Genomic DNA, 21,056 nt, shown 5'->3' with positions numbered 1-21,056 from the left:
TAGAAGAGGGCGCCACAACCGTCTGATAGAACATCTACAGCATCTTATTACAGATTAAGGACGCCAGTCTTCTAAGGAAGTATAGTCGGCTCTGTCCTCTCTTGCACAGAGCATCAGTATTGACAGTCCAGTCCAATTTATCATCCAGCTGCACTCCCATAAGGTATTTATAGGTCTGCACCCTCTGCACACAGTCACCGCTGATAATCACGGGGTCCAGGAGGGGGGCCAGGATCTCCTAACACCCACCACCAGCTCCTTGGTTTTGCTGGTGTTCAGGTGTAAGTGGTTTGAGTCGCACCATTTAACAAAGTCATTGATTAGGTTCCTATACCCCTCCTCCTGCCCAGTCCTGATGCAGCCCACGATATCGGTGTCGTCAGCGAACTTTTGCACGTGGCAGGACTCCGAGTTGTATTGGAAGTCCGATGTATATAGGCTGAATGGGACTCGAGAAAGTACAGTCCCCTGCGGCACTCCTGTGTTGCTGACCACAATGTAAGTTCCCGAGATGCACATACTGAGGTCTGTCTGTAAAACAGTCCACGATCCATGCCACCAGGTATGAATCTACTCCCATCTCTGTCAGCTTGTCCCTAAGGAGCAGAGGTTGGATGGTATTGAAGGCGCTAGAGAAGTACAGAAACATAATTCTTACAACATCCCTGCCTCTGTCCAAGTGGGAGAGGGATCGGTGTAGCATATAGATAATGGCATCCTCTGCTCCCACCTTCTCCTGATATGCAAACTGCAGAGGGTCGAGGGCGTAGTGGACGTGTGGCCTCAGGTGGTGAAGCAGCAGCCGCTCCACGGTCTTCATCACATGTGACATCAGAGCGACAGACCAGAAGTCATTCAGCTCACTAGGACGTGATACCTTTGGGACTGGGGTGATGCAAGATGTTTTCCAAAGCCTCAGGACTCTACCCTGTTCCAGGCTCAGGTTGAAGATGCGCTGTAGAGGACTCCCCAGTTCCAACGCACAGGCCTTCAGCAGTCATGGTGATACTCCATCTGGACCCACTGCTTTGCTGGCACAAAGTCTCCTCAGCTCTCTGCTTACCTGGACTGCTGTAATTGTGGATGTAGAAGTCTTTCCTATGCTGGTATCAGCAGAAGGATGGGTGGAGGTTGCAGTACTCCGAGGTGAGAGTGGGTTAGGGTGGTCAAACCTGTTAAAGAAGTTGTTCTGTTGGTTTGCTCTCTCCAAGTCTGTCTCGATGGTGGCAACCCGCTTCGAGCTGCAGCCAGTGATGATCTTCATCCCACACCACACTTCCTTCATGCTGTTATTTTGCAACTTCTTCTCTGGCTTTCTCCTGTACTGCTCCTTCGCCTCCCTGATCTGGACTTGGAGTTCCTTCTGCACGCGCTTCAGCTCATGCTGATCACTGACTTTAAAAGCCCTTTTCTTCTGGTTCAAAAGGCCCTTAATGTCACTTGTAATCCATGACTTGTTGTTAGCATAGCAGCGTACTGTTCTTACTGGAACTACAATGTCCATACAGAAGTTGATGTAGTCAGTTGTGCAGTCAACAACCTCCTCAATGTTCTCACTATATGATCCCTGCAGGATATCCCAGTCCGTAGTTCCAAAGCAGTCTCTCAGTGCCTGCTCTGCTTTAGGGAACCACTTACTGAATGAGCGTGTGAACAATATTTGCGTGAACAAACAGTTGTAGTAAAGTTGCCAGTGAGTGTAAAATTGTGATGTGTAGAACCATAATCAGCCAGTTCCCGTGTATAAAAAGAGATGAACAAATTTTGAGCTAGTGTAGAAAAAATTAGGACAGATGAAAGGGAGAAGTGGATTAGGGAGTAGCCCAGATAAGCTCATCAGAAGATGATTGATGCTGGACATCTAGGATTCAGTAACCAGAGCTAATCATGTGTCTTTGTTTTTCTTATAATACAAAGCTTTCATGCAGAACCTAAGAAAAGATAGAGAAAGAAGTCTAAGAAAAAGTTAATTTAGGATCTCAAGCTCATTATACATCAAGGTCTGGGTAGGACCTCCTTTTACTTTTAGCATGAATTATTTGAGGCATGGGTTCAAGTAGTACTGGAAACATTCCTTACGGAGCCTGGTCCATGAGAATTAGACATTTTCGCACACATACAGGATGTTCTGCCTCATCCCCAAAGTAGACCTAAAAAAGTGACCACTAAGAGTTGCATTTCCATGTTTGGAAACACAGACTCTGCAAAAGAGAGAGATTCAAGCTGGACCAATATAGAGTTTAATATAGAGCCCAAATTCTGTTCTGGTACCACAGGCTGGGTGGAAGTAAAACCCATGTTCTGGCACTTAAATGCGGTAAATAAATACAGTGATAAGAAAAGGATTTGAGCTGTCGGTCACCACGGTAACAACAATGACAAAGATGGCTGGATTGATCTTAAAGGAATTTAAAATGTGAAAATGTACTCTGTGTTTTCAAAAAGAAAGAATAGAAATAAGTAGAAGCAGTTCCAGTGCAGTGAGCCACTAAACAGATCTGCACCCAGATGTCTTCCTCATCACTGTGAGATATGCTTCTGCATGAGTTGTTAATTTCCCCATGTTTTTCTTTATATCATCATTTTATATGTGTAGCACAGCTAAAATTCACTTCCATGTGGTATATGCTCTGACTTTACATTATATGCAGTCTGGCTTGAAAGTCATGTCTGTTGCTTTCATGCATATTTTGAAGTGAGACCTAACACATGTTAACAAAGTATAATTTCTAATCCACTCCCAGCTACCATGATTTCCAGCGTATAGTAACCTCTTTTTAGGGGTATTTCAAATGTGTACATCGAAAGACATTAAGGCCACAATACAAAGAAATATACATCATTAGTATGGAGGAATATTTCGGACAAAATGAAATAAATAAATAAATGCGTAAATAAATAAAAGTACTGTGAAATGTGAGCATAAATAAATAAATGTGTCACGAAATATGTTTTTCATTGCTTATTTATTTATTTCATTTTGTCCGTAACATTCCTGCAAACCGTCATGAAATACGGCTTGAAATAAAACTGTCACTTTCACTCGTCAAAGTTGAGAGGGTGGGCTCTAACACGCCCTCTAGTTACTGATTGGTGAATCGATAGCACAAGAATTAATTAGAAAAATGCTTACTACTGCCGATGAAATGGATTCTGCCGAAGATATTACGTATTTCAGAGAGAGAATTGAAGATTTATCGGAAGAAATTACAATGTTGGCGCCCTTTTAGACTCGATATAGATGAAACTGTTTTTGAAATTATCGAAGAACAGGTGGAACGGACTCTACTACACTCCAGTTCAGGTGATGCAGTACCCTGCTCTGGACGTCCATCCTTTGACATTCCAGCTGAGTCAATAGACCACCTTCTGTTATGCGGTTTAAATGTACAACAGATTGCAGATCTGTATGATGTATCAGAGACGATCACAAGGCGAATGAGCCAGTTTGATATACAGTAAGCTGCAACGGCTGTATTAGTTTAGGTACTTTGACATGGAATGCCCAAAGCAGCTCCACCTAATATTTTGAACTGAACAACTTTACCACTGATCAGAGCTGTACAGTTGTTTGAAAAAGTAGCTGCGAATATGCAACTGACTTTCTACTCATAAAACAAGGGTCAAATACTCAGTTCTAAAAGGGCCGCCAACATTGTAATTTCTTCTGATAAATCTTCAATTCTCTCTCTGAAATACGTAATATCTTCGGCAGAATCCATTTAATCGGCAGTAGTAAGCATTTTTCTAATTAATTCTTGTGCTATCGATTCACCAATCAGTAACTAGAGGGCGTGTTAGAGCCCACCCTCTCAACTTTGACGAGTGAAAGTGACAGTTTTATTTCAAGCCGTATTTCATGACGGTTTGCAGGAATGTTACGGACAAAATGAAATAAATAGATAAGCAACGAAAAACATATTTTGTGACACATTTATTTATTTATGCTCTCATTTCATGACATATTTATTTATTAAGGCTCTCATTTCATGACACATATATTTATTTATGCTCACATTTCACAGTACTTTTATTTATTTACGCATTTATTTATTTATTTCATTTTGTCCGAAATATTCCACCATACATTAGTGATATGCAAGGTGATTTTTGAGTCAAAGGAGAAACAACTCAGACACAATGTAAAATGACTATGTATACCTGTACTAAAAAATTAGATTTCCAGAGTAAATGAAAGGATGTATTTTGTTGGATGAAGTTCAATCCATTGGAAAAAGTAGAAAACAAACAAAGAAATGTATCTTACCTTAAACTGGTAGAGTGATAAATCATTTTTGAGTACTTTTCTAGGGATAAAGAGGTAATGACTTTGTCTGCCAAGGCTTTTTGTGTCTTTTTGCTAGAATTTGCCTTTCAAATCTTTTGTACATATATTTTTTTATTTTAAGCAGTGGAATACTTTCAGTGTTATTTTGGTGATATTATCATGCAGCCATTTTTATCAATTGTTGATTCCACACATGGTTGCCTGTCAGGTGGTGTAAGTCCGCTGTGACCGATTTAAGGAATTGTACATATAAAACACATGATTGATATTCTAGTTTTAACTCAAAAAGGATGGTCAAAGGATGTCAGCGCGGCTTTTAAAAAGGGGTCCAGTGACCAAAAGCAAAAAAAAGTTTTTGTAATTTGTGTTACAAGTTCCTGTCTGCCTGCCTTCTGTTGGGTTACCTGTACTTATTTGTTTTGTCCTGGATCGTTTCGTGTGTCTGGATTGTCTGCTGTCTGCCTGTGTACATGAGGACTGTAAGTGGGTTCATGACCATCCTGCAAAGAAAGGAGCGCTCCTGAACTCGTCCACCTGTCTTCATCATTTCAGGAACTAGCAGTAAGACTATCATTCCCATTCAATGTACAGATCTCTGGACTATCTATTTTCATCATTACATTTCATCCGTTGCCGTTTTTCATGATTTCCTCTGTGTGCTTTGTTTGTGCTTTGTTGTATTTAATGTGTAATCGCCATAAGAGGAACAGGGGCGGAATCGTTGTTTTCATTTTTTTCATTTGTTTTCATTACTCTCTTTATTTGCTGTTTGATTACCAGTTTGCTTTGTTTTTGTCTCTGTTTGTGAGTGCCTGCGGGTCGGGCCAAGACTGGGTGCGTCCCTGGAATCTCCACCATAAAAAAAAATAAATCGCCGTGTTTTCCACGGTGTGAATCTTAGTGGCACCAGACCGCTAAAGCGTTATTCATTTCCCCTTGCTGCTGATTGACTGTGATGCATCCCCAGCTGAGTGTTCTTCAAAAAAACCTTCTTGAAAAACGTTGATAGACTTCCTTCACATTGCTCCCATACTTGCTGGGCTTACTTGCAGCTGCTGTGTCGCGTGATATGCTTCTCGCGCAATGCTATGCATACTTAAAAGCCTGAACAGCACGTGTCCTTTTTAGCTGATTGCTTTGTTTCTCTCCTCCCCCAGACATCCTCTTCTCCTGTTGCGTGTCCCGCTCCCATTGTGCTCCCCTATGATGTTTGCCTATTCTTTTAATCGATAACCAACTACATACTGAGCTTGTTTTACTTCTGAGACATGTTTGTTTGAAATGTTTAAATGAAGTTCCTGTCTCAACAATCTCCTGTGATTCTGTGCAATTCTGTGACCCAAGCGTGAAACCCCGCAGCACTGCAGCCTGACTGTCTCTGGGATTGAGCCGCTGTACTATTGCCCGCCAGCATCAGCGCTTACCTCTGTGTGCTTGCATGCAGCCAGTTCAAGCGCCATTGGCTCGGTGATTTCATCCATGGTGTCAGTTACACCTTGTACATATTGTTGTAGTAGTTTTTTAAATAGTTTTTACAGTTCATTTGCAGTGTGTAAAATAATTAGTGTTGCAGTAATTATGATGCTCTTTGCATGAAAAAAGTGTTCCATTAAAATGTAACTTTTTCTTTGTGAATTGTGATGTTTACTTAAAGTGCAGCAAAAAAGTATTTGGCGTCCAGGGATGCATCATCCCCCAAGTATGTGGCAGTTTAAGAGTTAAAGCCCCAAGATGCCGCCGAAAGGCCCTGCACCTTCTAAGGCTTCCGCCAATGAAAACTTGCTTGCATGAATTACAGTACATATAGTGGTAACATCGGTATTTTACATTTACTGCGGGAGACATAGCAGTACAGTATTGTGCAGTATATGGGTTTACCTTAACATTCTTCTTTTTAGGTAATGTATTAAGCCAAGTTTGAAATTAAATTAAAGTGTTTTGGGGGCATATTTACAGTTTAAACTATAAAAATAGGCCTTTTTTTTTAAACACATCCAAAATTTGCGGTTTTTAACAATTTGCGGGTGCTCTAAGAATGTAACCCCCATGAATTTTGAGGGTATACTGTATATAACTTTTCTCCACCTTCCCTCCTACATCTATAATCTCAGGCAATTAGGTATAGTAAAAGACAAGCAGGAGTTAAGTTGCAATTTAAACAATGTATTATTGATAATATTCATAAATAATAACAATATGCAAAGTACATTTGAATATTGGCAACCATACAACCTGATAAATGGTGATGTGTAGTTCAGGTGGCACACAGACTTGTTAGTTACTAAAAAATGTCTCTAGTTAAGGCATTATTTGTGGTCAGCTTTCTTCAGAACAGGCTGCATGCCTGTTTCAATATGGCTGCAGAGCTGTGCTCTCAATTGTGTTGTCAGTTCATGCATCAGTTTGGTAAGAGAGCTAGATGCTCCTTCATCAGATGTTAGTAAGAGAGAGTGAGGTTAACCAAGCAAATTTAATATATGTTCTGTCCAACCCCTACAGCCAATAGGGTGTCCTGGTACTTAAAGGCTTCTGATACAAGCCAATTCCAAACAGCCATACTTCAGACCAATGGGGAAATAAAAAATCTTCACACCTGCCCCCAAACCATATGTTAAGATAAAGCTTGGCAGTTAGGCAGCCTGGCTTTCTTGCGGGGGTTAAAGGGGGAGACTTTGGCAGAAAAACACTTGCCAAACTGGTTTAAGGCACATTCCCCAAATCCTCTTACACAAGGTTATATTAGTCTAGGGCATCCTGAGTTACAGTTAGTCCATGCTGATCAAAAGAAGCTATGTGAGCAAATACGTGAACAGGCTTTTGTTAGTCAGCATGTTATCAATGAAACAGTATGATTAGAATTCCTGCCAAATTATCAGCACATATGAACATCAGAAAATATGTACACAGGGATTCTGTCTTAATTGTAGCAGCTCTGGGCATTATAAAATAATTGTTCTAAGCTGTATGAGAAAAAGAAAACTTATTTGACTTTTCATGCTAAGACTGGCAGTACTGATTTTTGTAGTGAATTACTTACAAACAATTGTGTAAAAGTACCTGTTCCAAAAAATCCAATTCACAACCTCTATTACCAGTAGGCAATTCAGAAAGGTTGGCTTGAAATGCTGACATTGATTAGTCATCCACATTAAAGGTCTTCAGTTCTAATTGCTTCAGTATCATAATACCTGCATTTGAGTTACGCTTAGCACAATGGCCACACCATCTTATGAATCTTACAGATTCAGACAGGCATTATGGCCTAATGGCTAATGAAGAATTGATTGCAAGTTACACAATGTGACTCATTAAGTTAATTAGCCATTTGCACAGATTTTAGAACTGATTTGCTGAAATGGGTGGCTCAACCCATCTTAAACTATCAATCGAAAATATTGTTGAATACTTGATATTGTATTCCATGTATCTGTGTGTAAAATGTACAACTTCAATGGTATCTGTGTCCTGTGATCTTCTTGAAAACCCCTAAATTAGGAGGTGCTAGGATATTCCATCCGTAAATTTAATCTCCTCTTAATCTCCATTTCTTTAAGACTAGCTGAGTGAGGAGGGCCCCACCCAGCTCCCTACTCCTGAGGTCCTGCCTCCCACTCCCCTCGGCCCTCAGCCTGTCTCTCGGATTTGCGCACATAAATTGGTGCCACAATCGAACTATAATACTTAGCACAATGAGAGAAATTCCAAAATCAACTGAAATGTTCAAGCAAATTATAGAAAAAAACCCCAATCTAAATCCGTTAAGTAGTTTTCTCGTGAAAAGCAGACAGACATAAAAACAGACAGACGTTGGATTTTATATATAACTAGCAAAATACCCGCGCTTCGCAGCGGAGAAGTAGTGTGTTAAAGAAGCAATGAAAAAGAAAAGGAAACATTTTGAAAATAACGTAACATGATTGTCAATGTTATTGTTTTGTCACTGTTGTGAGTGATGAGTGTTGTTGTCATATATATATATATATATATATATAAATATATATATATTTACACACACACACAAACATATATATATATACATATCTATACATATACACATACATATACATACACACATACATACACACACATATATACACACAAATACATATATATATATATACATACACATCTACATATATACACACACAGCTATTTCGTATCAGTGCAATACGCTGTTTGTTAAAACGGATGACACCCGCTCTTACGTGCAAGTCTGCGTGGATATTATGAACTATCGATTTGTTCAAGTTCTATTTAAATTTTAAATAGAAGGAATTTTTATTTAGTCGACAGAAATATCTTTGGTAGGAATGGTAAAAACAGACAGGAATATTATTCCTGAATAAATCAACTCAAACCTTAAACAACTTATAATATTTTGCTCTCCATAAAAATATATCCTGTCTAAATTATACAAGTTAGAAATAAAGTAAACGTTAAAAGAACAAACATTCAAATTTCTTTACTCTTATGTAATTTTATATTTTGTAAAAAATAAACTTAGATTTTAAATATCCCAAAAGATTTTGCTCTCCATAAAAATATATCCTGTCAAAATTATACAAATTCAAATATGAACATGCTGCATAACAAAACCTGGAAATATAAATAAAATGTGTTCCTTTCAGCAATAACAAATCAAATCATTCAGTTGTCTTTGCTCATATGTCATTTTAGAGCTGGACGCCTGGCATCTTTTTTGGCACAGGTTCGTTTCTGTTTGGTGTGAGGTTCTGTGTTGTGGAGATTCTCAGGATGGATTGCAGGTGCTCATCAGTGAGGCGACTCCTGTGTGCTGTTTTGTTAGTCTTTATCACTGAGAAGAGCTTCTCACACAGATATGTGCTACCAAACATGCACAAGGTTCGAGCAGCATGTAGACGGACTTTTTTTGTTCTTCAAAGTCACCAAAGCGCCGTGCAAACTCAGTGCGCTCAGTTTATCAGCAAAGTGCGATTTGGGAACACCGTAGTGACGACTTGGTTTAACATTACTTGGTAATAGGGAAAGTGGGGCAAGTGGTTGTGTCTCCCATAAAAGCAGCCTCAATTGAAATCACTTTGTGATTGTGCACGGGTAAAAACGTCCGCTGAAGTGTCAGATTCTTATTTAATTCTTCTGCTTTCTGTATCTTCTGCATTGCATTCAGGTCTTTCAGGTTACCCTGATGTTTTGTTTTATAGTGCCGTCTTAGATTAAATTCTGTAATTACAGCCACATTAGCTCCACAAATGAGACACACGGGTTCAGTAAACATATACTCAGCCTCCCATCGGTTTTAAAGGCTCTATTTTCAGAATCAACTTTTCTCTTAAGCATCGTGTGAGCTAGCTTCGCAATAACTTGCAGCATCTTAAGGTAGACTTGATTAACGGTAACTGTTCGGCAAGGCAGCTGAAGCGCTGCATTATGGGATCTGTAGTTTATTGTGTTACCAGCGCTTCATATACCGGGCTTTAATAACAATAATACAGTATATAAAATGATCTCGGGCGGATATAATTACGCCGGGCGGATGTGGCCCTGCCCTTGAGTTTGACACATATGGACTAAATAGAACTTGAAAAGATATATTTTTCAAATGTGATGCGCAATTCAGATAGAGTTGACGCGCACTACAGCCTGCATGCCTCAATAAGTCATCCTCCCTTGCCCTTACTTTTTACCGTTCATCTAATGAATACACTGAGTATGGCTTTACCAAAACAATCACTGATGGCGAATAAAGTATCCATTATTTGAGTATGTAGATCGGGTTATATATATATACATATATATATACCCGCGTATCTCAGCGGAGAAGTAGTGTGTTAAAAAGCTAGAAAAGAAAAGGGAACATTTTAAAAATAACGTAACATGACTGTCAATATACAGTATTTGTTTTGTGAGTGTTACTGAGTGTTGCTGTCATCAAGGATTTGATTATCATTATTTCTTTCAATCAGGTTCGTATTTGTAGGATGTGTTGTGTTCAAGTTACATTCCGTGTTTGTCAATCGTTGTAAAGATGACAGGTTTCATTCATCGATTCGTTTCTTACTGCATCAATAAACAGCTCGTCTTCTTCTTTATCTGAGACCTGACACACTGCATGCACGGGTTTTTTTACACTGTCTTCCTTTAGCGGGACATTGACTTTTTCCAACGTGTGCTTTGTTTCCGCAGTAGTTGGATTTATGAATATGCTTGTATGTATGAGACGCTTCATATTTTTGCTGCCTTTTCAATTGTGTAATTCGGTTTTGTTCAGCTCTTTGGAACTGTTGCCTTTTATCTGTGCACTGCGTCAGTTCACGTGAGCCACTCGGTGTACATGCATCGAAGGTTCCCAGCTGTGCTGGTGCCATCTCGTGCTATGTCCATGGCTGTATTTAATGTTACCTTAGTCCTGGCACTTAAAACTTTCTCTCGCAGTTTCGCTGAGTTTGTGTCAAACACCACCCTGACCATCTCATCTTCCTCTCCATAAGCACAGTCCTTCACCCGTGAATATTTACCCGTGGCAGTTTGCTATTGGATTGCCGCTGACGGACGGCCTTATATGGGCAGGCACTAAATTACAAACGCCAGCGGCAGCCTGTCTATGAACTTAATTTAAAGGGTAGGTTTACATCGTGCTTTGTTTCCGAAGTAGCAGAACTCATGAATATGGTTGTATATGTCACTCGCTCGCTTCTTATTGTTTCGCTGCCTTCTCAATTATATAATGCATGTTTTCTTCAGCGCTTTTTGAGGTCTTCCTGGTTTTCTATGTACTGCGTGATTACGTGGGAGGCGTGATGATGTCACACGAAACTCCGCCCCCACGGCGTTGAAGCTCATCTCCATTACAGTAAATGGAGAAAAACTGCTTCCAGTTATGACCATTACGCGTAGAATTTCGATATAAAACCTGCCCAACTTTTGTAAGGAAGCTGTAAGGAATGAACCTGCCAAATTTCAGCCTTCCACCCACACGGGAAGTTGGAGAATTAGTGATGAGTCAGTGAGTGAGTGAGTCAGTGAGTGAGTGAGTGAGTGAGTGAGTGAGTGAGTGAGTGAGTGAGTGAGGGCTTTGCCTTTTATTAGTATAGAAGAGATAAAGAGATTCAAATTTTTAAACCTTGTATTCTCCAGTCACAGAATTAGTCTAGTAGCTCCTCTTGACTTTTTCTAGCACTGTAATTCAATTCATTTCAGTTAACTTAATGCAATGCTCTTCTTAAGACATGTCCAGGCCACTTACTCTCTTATATTTGTAAATCATTGTAACAAATATTAAACCTTTCAGCTTTTACCCAATATAAGCACTCGTCTTCTATGTCCTTGCAGTGCAGGGACTAAAACTATACAGTACAGTTTAAGCATGTAATGTCCTAACCTGAGCACTAAACAGCATGTGCTGTACCTAACAACACATTTCTTGATGATGTCTGTACACCATCTAGTTGAGAAACAACAAGAAGTGATGATCTCATCATTTTTGGTTTGACCACCAAGTTGCTTTTCTGAATTGTGGTGAACATTTCATACATCTTTGAAGCTCGACTGGCCAGTGTGACTGTAGCTTCTCATGCCAGGACATCATTACATCATGCATTACATTTAGACCTTCTCTATAAATTGTCAATAAAATAAGTATTCTGTTGTGGATGTAGAGTTTTAAGGAATTCTTTTTTTTTTTCAGAAAAGGAATGTCAAAATGGTTTGTTTTGCTGTTCCTAACCCTAACTCTACCCCTAATTTTTGTGACAGAGAAGTTACAATTGGTTTTCAGCAAATTAAGAGAGTGGTCAGAAGTCAGATAGGGTTCATTAGCAAGATGCCGTATGTAAATAAGCACATTGTAATGGTAAAGGATTTTGTTAATGATGAATTTAGAAAGTCAAAATGAATTTAACCCCTATAAGAGTTCCTCTTTCATAAAATAAAGTTTTGAGAAACTGTTCAATTTTCTGGTAAATTTCAGACGTAAGTTAATGCTTTCCAGCATGTTTTATAGGAACAGTACGACAACATCACAGGTTGCAAACCAGTTGGTTAGTAACAGGATTGTTACCTTCAACAATATGGCAGCACTCAAGTAATAAGAACAGAAATAAAAATAATTGAAAACTTAAAAAAAAATTCAGGACAATGTCCAACCTGTTCATGACAATTATAGACTTTAGTCTTTATGTTCCCCCTCAGTCATTTGTCTTGGACAGTGTTTGGTACCCCATGAATCATGTTTAGACACATTGGAGATGGATCTGTGCAAATTAGTACAGTCTTGTATCTTGTGTTTATGGTGGCTTTGTTAAGGTATTAGTCTCGTACTAGAAGTATTGTTCGCTACTGTGATCATGACAATTTATATTGTTGTGGTTCCCTGTCAGCCAAGTGCCAGGAATATGGTTAAGTCCTTCTTTTTTACCATCTTCTAATGCATACTTCTTTTGGCCCCTATTTACATCTTGACCATGTCCACTTACTAAGATTCCTTTCAGCTCATCACAGAACTGTTTACAGCCCATAATTGGTCATTCTCCTCAAACTTTCGAAACAAAGCCGTTTGTTTTATGTATCAACTATTGAGAGAACGGGAACACATAATTACTAATCAGCATAAACGTAAGGCACATGTTATATCACAACAATCAGTATATAACATACACTTAAGTTCATAGTTTTGAAATTTAGGGAATGCCTAACACATGTACTAGTTTGGCACTCAGTGGTGAAATGAATGTGGAAATCAATGGGAATTAAGTACATCAGAGACTTTGAGGAAATCGGATGGCGATATTGACAGGTGGTTATGGTTGATGACAGTAGTGGTTATGAAGAAGCTCATTCAGTAGGTAAACCAGTTGATCTATGTCCCTACCCTCACCTATGGTCATGAGATTTGGGTAATGATGGAAAGAACAGCATTGCGGGTTCCAGTTACCCGAAATGATAGTTCTCCGCAGGTTGGCTGGGCTCTCCCCTAGAGATAAGGTGAGAAGCACAGACATCTGAGAGAGGCTTGGAGTTGAGCCACTGATCCTCCACATCATAAGGAGCCAGCTGAGGTGGTTCAAGCATCTGATATGGATGCCTCCCGGATGCTTTCCTGTGGAGGTTTTAAGGGCATGACCAGTGGGAAGAGACCCTGGGGAAAACCCAGGGCTCACTGGGAGGATTATATCTCCCAGATGGCCTGTTAATGTTTTGGCATCCAATAGTATGATCTGGTAAGTGTGGGTGGGGAAAAGGTCATGTGGGCCTTACTGCTAAGGCACTGCAACACGGGTCTTGGAGAAGAGGTGGAAAATTAATGAATAAATATTAAGTGGGTCTGAAGAGGAATCGATGTATTCCATGCTATAAATTACTGATAGAAAACTCTTATAAGTCTGATCTATTTCATAAATAAATAAATGGATAGTTGAATAAATAATAGTTCACATACATCAACAGACGTATACTTTAGCATTGTAAAAATTTATTGAAAAGGTCTCAGAAAAGGTAATGCAAAATAATGCCTAATATCTCTGTGAGGTGTATGTTGATGAAAATAAGGACACATTTCACAGTCACCATTGCCATTTTTAAGACCTGCTCGTGTCAAATGCTTACTTCACCAACAGCCTGAACAATGCTAGTATGCAGTAGAAGGCACATTTTTCACAATGTCTGTTATTTAAGTGGTGATAGAGCTCCTACTGCGTGTTGTGAAAAGATCCATCCATTTCTATGAAAAACAGCCGAGAGGTTAGACTTCGTTCTTGAGGTTTCCCTACAATGAATTGCCTTAAGAGAGAAATGAATGCCAGCAGAGCAGGAGAAAAGATAAAGACATGAATACTGATTCACCCACTGTGGCTGACAAAGGCAGTCTTGGGACTTTAAATTAGAAATCAATAAATAATAGTCTTCAAAATCTCAGCTGGCTACAGATTAATGCAAAGAAAAAGTAAAAAAGAAATTCCCATTAGTCATATGGTCTTGGCCTTACTCCATTCTGTTTTGTTTGGAGGTCTCTTGCAAATAGTAGAGACTTCAGCTGATATTAAAAATTCATTTTAAATGATTTTTTAAGTATAGCAGCAGCCAGGGCTTCTGGTATAAATCATTAAATGGAATTTAGTCTTCTCTCCACCCTCTTGAGTTGTCAGTAAAATGTGACTTTATTGAGGTTAGTCATCAGTAAATATTAATGTCTATATATCCATAATATAAGCAATACCAAAATGTGGTGTTGTAATTATTTAAATATTTTTATTAAAATGATTCCTTTTGCAAAAAAATGACAGCAGGATTCCTCAGATTCCATCAATATATATACAGTATACAGGTGCCGGTCATAAAATTAGAATATCATGACAAAGTTGATTTATTTCAGTAATTTCATTCAAAAAGTGAAACTTGTATATTAGATGCATTCATTACATACAGACTGATGTATTTCAAATGTTTATTTCTTTTAATTTTGATGATTATAACTAACAACTAATGAAAGTTATGAAAATAAAAATGTCTGCTGTTGCACAATGTGAGGAGCAAAAAGCCATGGAATTAAAGAACAGCTTTAATTAACATTAAGACTTGGCGCCTAATTAAGTAACTGGTTGGAGTGAAATTGGTTGGACTTGGAGGCCCTGACATAGTTGGCCTTCTGTTAGTTGACTCATTTCAGATTTTGTTTCTGTTTGGGTGCCATTTAAAGAAAGAAATTAAGCAATTCTGTGGAGCGATGGGGAAATATATGGGACCAAATCTTAAAAAACAAGTCCATTAAAATGAAAGGAAAAGGAGTTAATTAGCAGCAAAAACTGTCACCAATTAAGAAAAGGGTTAGAATGAAAACTTGCAGCTACTGCGTCCCTCCAGGACTGGAGTTCATTATTAATGATTTTGCTGAAGATTTACAAGGAAACTTACAAGACAAGAATGTGTTATGTCTCTTCACGTGTATTCATTATTTTTAGCTTAGAAAAGTTTAGTGACTGACCCAAAGTCACAGTGAGGTGAACAAGTAACTGTGGATTTTAAAGTCTCAGCCCCACAACAAAATGGCATCCTGTCTTGTGCTTGATGATGTCAGTGTAGTATCTTAAATTAGATTAAGACTTTTTTTAAATTTTTCTAACCTGCCTGAGCTTGATAAGGTGTTGCATTCAAGGTTCTAATGATCTCAGAGTAATTATGTGAGCTGGTAACCATGTTAGATTTACTTTCCCCACCTTCCTCCTGTCCACTTCACATTATCTGCATGACTTTTGAATGAAATATAAAATGTCTGGGCCTCAACCTGGCAAAAGTATATGGTTGCCAAAAGCTCCTTGTAATATAATTGAACCTTTAGCTGTTAAATTCATTTTGTACAAACTGCCCTCTGCATGTGTTCAGGTTAAGTGATCAGAATGCATTATAATTTTTTGCTTAGTTTGTTTTTATTTCTTTTCAGCAGCCATGTTACTGAGAATTACTGAAAAAACTTATGTAAACATGTTGATGGAGCAAGAATAAAGCTAAAAAATGCTCCCAGGAACAATATGTAATCGGATACTCTGCTGCCATTTTGCATTGAGATGGCTTCTAAGTAAAAAATGTAACTTATGAAAAGGATTTTGCTTAGTGTCAACATTATAAATAAAAGTGAATAATTGTGTTTTTTATCCCTCTCTCCTCTTCTCCTTGCTTTAGACTACCACTTTAATTGGACTTCTGAAGACAGCTAGACTGTTACGATTGGTGAGAGTAGCCCGGAAACTGGACCGCTACTCCGAGTATGGCGCTGCTGTTTTGATGCTGCTGATGTGTATTTTTGCCTTGATTGCTCACTGGCTTGCATGTATTTGGTACGCCATTGGGAACGTGGAAAGACCTTACCTTACCCATAAAATTGGATGGCTGGACTCTTTGGGACAGCAGATTGGCAAGCGCTACAACAGCAGTGATGCCAGCTCAGGACCCTCCATTAAGGATAAATATGTAACAGCACTTTATTTCACCTTCAGCAGCCTGACGAGTGTTGGATTCGGCAATGTTTCTCCAAATACCAACTCAGAAAAAATCTTCTCCATTTGCGTCATGCTAATTGGCTGTAAGTAAAACCTAGGCAGCATGTGAATTTTTACACAAAAGGGTTTCTTATGATAAGAGGATGCTTCTTGGGAGTTTGACTTGTTCCTGCACTTTATATTCTTTGTTTAATATATGAGATAAGAATGGTTGAGGTATTATCTGCTAACGTTAAAAAAAGACATCCTGCAGCTCAAGGGCACTTGTGAAAAGTTAAGTGTGATTGTCTATTAAGTACACTGTATTTAACAGTTGGGTGATGTTTAGAGGATGTAGCACTTCACTATAAATGAGAAGTAAAATAGATTAATCATAAAGTATCCTGAATGATCCTAGGCCCAAGTCACTGCAAAAGCCATACATGCTCACCAGGTATACTACAGTACCAGGTATTACTAGAGTTGTAAACTAAAGATAAAAATATGGATACTAATTATGATATGATGCATGCATTTTCTCCCTGAGGTGTTACTGCTCTTGAACATGGGATATATACTAAGTAATGTCACTAAGCCTTCCCCACAATGGGATGCTTATACTAGACATGAAACTTACAATTTTGTATGATTTGTATCAGAGTTTGCCTCCTGGACAACAAACATACTTTTATATAATCATATTTTAATAGTCAACTTCATTTAAGGCAATTTAAAAGTACAGAATTAGAGAAATTAGACACTGTTCATGTGTGTTTTTGCAAGTGGTGCTCTGGCATGCTGAGTGACTTAAGGACTTAGGATCGATAGAAATGGACAAAGCATATATTCTGAGATATTTAGGCATACCAGTGGGAAGAAAGTAAAGGAGGGAGTTCGGCTTTTTTTCTCCAAAACTGAATACAGTACCAAGGAACCAGATGGAAAGCAATAAGCCCAAAAATAACAATGGTAGATTTGTAAATTATTTAACTGCTGTGCATGTGCATTTGGCCATACTAAAAACAAAGACTTTTTGGGCGGATGTTAAGAGAATAGCAATTTCCATGCAAATAGAAAAAAGAAATATAATCATGGAAAATGCTAGATTTAGTGAAAACTAAAGGTCAGCAAATGGTGTTATTGTTAAATATGATGGAGAAAAGATCCAAAATATGGAAGAACAATACCTAACAGTTTTGAGTAGATAATGGGCTGCTAATTCGCAATACCTTCTGTAATCATAAAAGATTCATAAAACAGTGTTTGAAGTTGAGGGGTGAAATGAAAATAATATAATGTATTATCTATCCAGGAAGGCTACAATTTGCAGTGTGTGGATACAAAAGTAATAAGAGGAACTAAGTTATGAATGGATCATTCATTTCTAATCATGGGCAATAGTTTTTTCAGAGTAACAAGAGAAATAAAGAAAATCATAGAATAAACATAGCAAACTTGAGAAACACACACAAGAGAAGTGACTATAAGGAGTAACTATCAGATAAGTTGGATGAACTGCAGAAGACTGAAGAAAAGGCAAATATGAATATAAAAGGGATGTGGTTAGGTATGAAAGAGTGTTTTCCAAATATTAACTGAAAAGATCTCTGAAATAAAGAGGATAAATACCACATTTAAAAGCACCAGACGGTGGAATGACGAGGTGAGCGAGGCCATTAAGAAGAAAAAAGATATATGGAAAAAAATATGTTGGGACTCATAGAACTGAATATGTAAAAGCTAGGGCAGAGGGTGAAAGGAGCAAAGCAGAGCAGAGCAGAGAATTCTGCTGAGGTATACACGAAAAAAGGAAAGAGGAGCAGGAGGAAGAAAGAAGGCAGAAAAGATGGAGTAAAGGTATATATAAATAAAGAAGCAGTAGAAAAATTTCATTAACAGCATAAAGATTTTGAAAGGCAGCTGGATATGGAGAGGTTATGGAGGATATGGCGTATCTACCTGCAGGCACTGCTTTTTGCAGATGGTATAGTCTTGATAGCAGATGGTCAGGAATAGTTGCACTAATGTTTTTCTCCATATACTTTCCACAGATATGTAGGTTAGGATATCTCTCAGTACTGAACGAGCTTCATGTCAGTTTGTCCTGAAATAGATTTCCATCAAGAGCTAGTTTGTGCTTTGCATTTATTGCTCCTAGGACCGGCTGTGGCCTACTGAAACCCTAAATAAGAGCAAGCTGCTTCCATTTAAAAAACAAGTGTGATCATCTTCAAAATTATTTTCATCTTCACCTTTAAGTCTATTTCCAGCACCTTCCACCAGTAAACTACCTCCTCCAGCATCCAAAGATCATATTCACTGAGCCACTGCAAGAAATAAATCTAATAGACCTGCCCTGCTTAGACTGAGAATGCTTACTGTAATTATAAGGATTGTTGTCACTAAATCCTGGCAAAACAACTTGCAAAATGCTGAATTACACACTTTCTAAACTTCTTTGACAAGCACTGTATTGGAAATGTTACATCTAGGAATATGAAAGTTCCACAAAATTGTTTACACATCTTCCTGTCTCAATCAAAGAGAGGTTTTATTAAGCACAGCTAACAAGTCAGTTTCTAAATGGAAAATAGAGTTGGACATACAGAACATGAACATTCATCAGAACATTCCATCAGAACATGAATTTATCTGCAAAGGATTCACCCATGTATCATTTTCAAACTGATTTAATTTACTTTAGTGTTGTAGGGGAGCCAGAGACTCATCCTGAAATCATCAGGGTAAGGCAGAAACCAGCCCTTGATGGGGTTCCAGTTGCTTAGTATTCACAGTAAACAAAAAAGATGAAAAAATATGTTGAAACCTGATACAAACGGATATTATTCTAATGTATCCCTTTTGTTGTCTAGCAGGCAAATACGAACTGTCCCTCTGTGCTACACAAAACTCAAAACATCTTAGTGATCCATGTAAGGTTAACATAAAGGTACATCATGGGCCTTTATATTAGTGTGTTTCTCTGTTTTCACTTTCTAAACTACTCTTTCATTCCATGAACTGTCTACATACTTTTCGTTTACTTACATGCCCTATATTTTCATCTGTTTTTTTAGAACAGCAGTTCCTTTCAATACATATTTAAATACACATACATCACATAAAATCGATGAGTACACACTAAAAATAAAGAGTGCCAGAGTGGTTCTTCAGAGCAGTGCCATAGAACCAGCCACATGAAGTTTTCAGAGATAACCTTTATTTAGTTAGATCCATAACAGGCTCCATACGGTAAATAACCATGAATAGATGGTAACAGATTTGTGAAATACCAATGGCTTATAATTAAGACTCTTGCTGCATACAATAACATAGGCTATGTTCAGGTTTTCGTAATTTGTTAGAGACCTGCTAGGTAGCCTACCAAACATTAACACTAGAATTCCTGAAGCCTACGAAAAAACGTATAATCCCAGGCCACCTTAACTTCCTTGGCACCTTTCCATCAGCATCTTTTGTTTTGCAAATTCGTCAGATCAGCACAAGCAGCAAGCAACCTGCTATTCAATCCCCCCCACCAGTGCAGCTGAAGTTCTCCCAGCTCAAGTCTCTTTATCTTGGTGTGAGGTGCCTGGAGTTGTATACGGTAAATAATATACAGTTATTTAGAATGCATACATTTCTTGTGTGTTCCGTGTCTACAATGATCTAGGTAAATATAGGATGACAGAAAATCCGAGGCAAAAAATGCTGAACACACACCTAAAGCAGAAAGTTTTTCCATGTTATAGTAATAATGACATGAAGTGTATAATGTGTGAAGACTTTAGTCCAAATATCAAATAAACATGTGTGCTTTTATTCAAGAATATAACCAAAGAAAAAAGAATAATTCAATTTACATGTTGCTGTCAATGAGTTAAAAACCCAAGCTCAAATGTCAATCGACAGAAAGTAGATATGTCTTTTGGATGGTGCAGAGGTAAGAAATGCTGTCTTATAATCAAAAGGTTCTGGGTTCAAGTCCAGGTGCTCCTTGTTTTGAGTAGTGAGCTGCTATTATTATTACTATAATATAATAAAAACATACATTTTATTTGAGTCTGTAACACCCGGTGTAAATTTTGGCTACTTGTAAAAGTTAGTGCTTTTTTTATTATTCGGTTTTATTCTGTCGGTGACATTCACGTGGTACAACGAACTTGCTTCTCCCTCTTTGAGTTGATGGTGTTTATCTCCATTCTTTTCACAAGAACAGCGAAACAAAGATGCTGATGGAAAGGTGCGAAGGAATTTAAGGTGGTCCAGAATAACGCATTTTTTCACAGGCTTGAGGGATTCTAGTGTTAAAGGTTTCATGTGTTTATTTCTGTATATTAGGAAGTTTTTTAATGCACAAAGTACCAACTTCATATGCAAAGAAACCCTCAGAATGAAATGGTGCTTTGTCAAGAAATAGTTCAATGAGGAACCGAACAACTCAGTAAAGAAAGTGCCATTAAAGAACCATTATTTTTAAGAGTAGGCTGAGAGGACACAGGAGTATCTGGTGATCCACATGAGTGAAAGCACGTACATTTCAGAAAGTAGTCGAGGAACCAAACTAAGGTCATAGCACTAAATCTTTCTGTTCTAATTTACCATTTCCTAAAGCGTCTCTATTCAGAATTGTTTAAGGCAAAATGTGCAACCTTTAAAAAAATGGGTTGTTTATCTCTGGCCAGACTTCCCATTTTGGATATTATGGCAACTACTTGATAGTCTTATAAGCTCATATGAAGACAACAGTGATGGAAGGGATGGTTAAAGGAGCTTTTGACCACTTTGTGTATGGTTTGCACCACACATTCTTTAAGGTT

At 38.2% G+C, this 21,056-nt stretch overlaps 1 protein-coding gene across 3 annotated transcripts in view; it reads left to right on the top strand.

The window, feature by feature from the left end:
• LOC120531779 (potassium voltage-gated channel subfamily H member 7-like) overlaps positions 1-21,056 on the top strand; it is a 440,320-nt gene that overhangs the window by 286,009 nt on the left and 133,255 nt on the right. For all 3 annotated transcript variants that reach the window (XM_039757502.1, XM_039757501.1, XM_039757500.1), the window contains one exon: positions 15,941-16,340. In XM_039757502.1, the coding sequence (XP_039613436.1) occupies positions 15,941-16,340 (400 nt within the window). The remainder of the gene's footprint in view (positions 1-15,940; positions 16,341-21,056) is intronic.

The sequence above is a fragment of the Polypterus senegalus genome, chromosome 6, assembly GCF_016835505.1.
Source record: "Polypterus senegalus isolate Bchr_013 chromosome 6, ASM1683550v1, whole genome shotgun sequence".
NCBI lineage: Eukaryota > Metazoa > Chordata > Cladistia > Polypteriformes > Polypteridae > Polypterus > Polypterus senegalus.
This window is presented reverse-complemented; position numbering and strand designations above follow the sequence as displayed.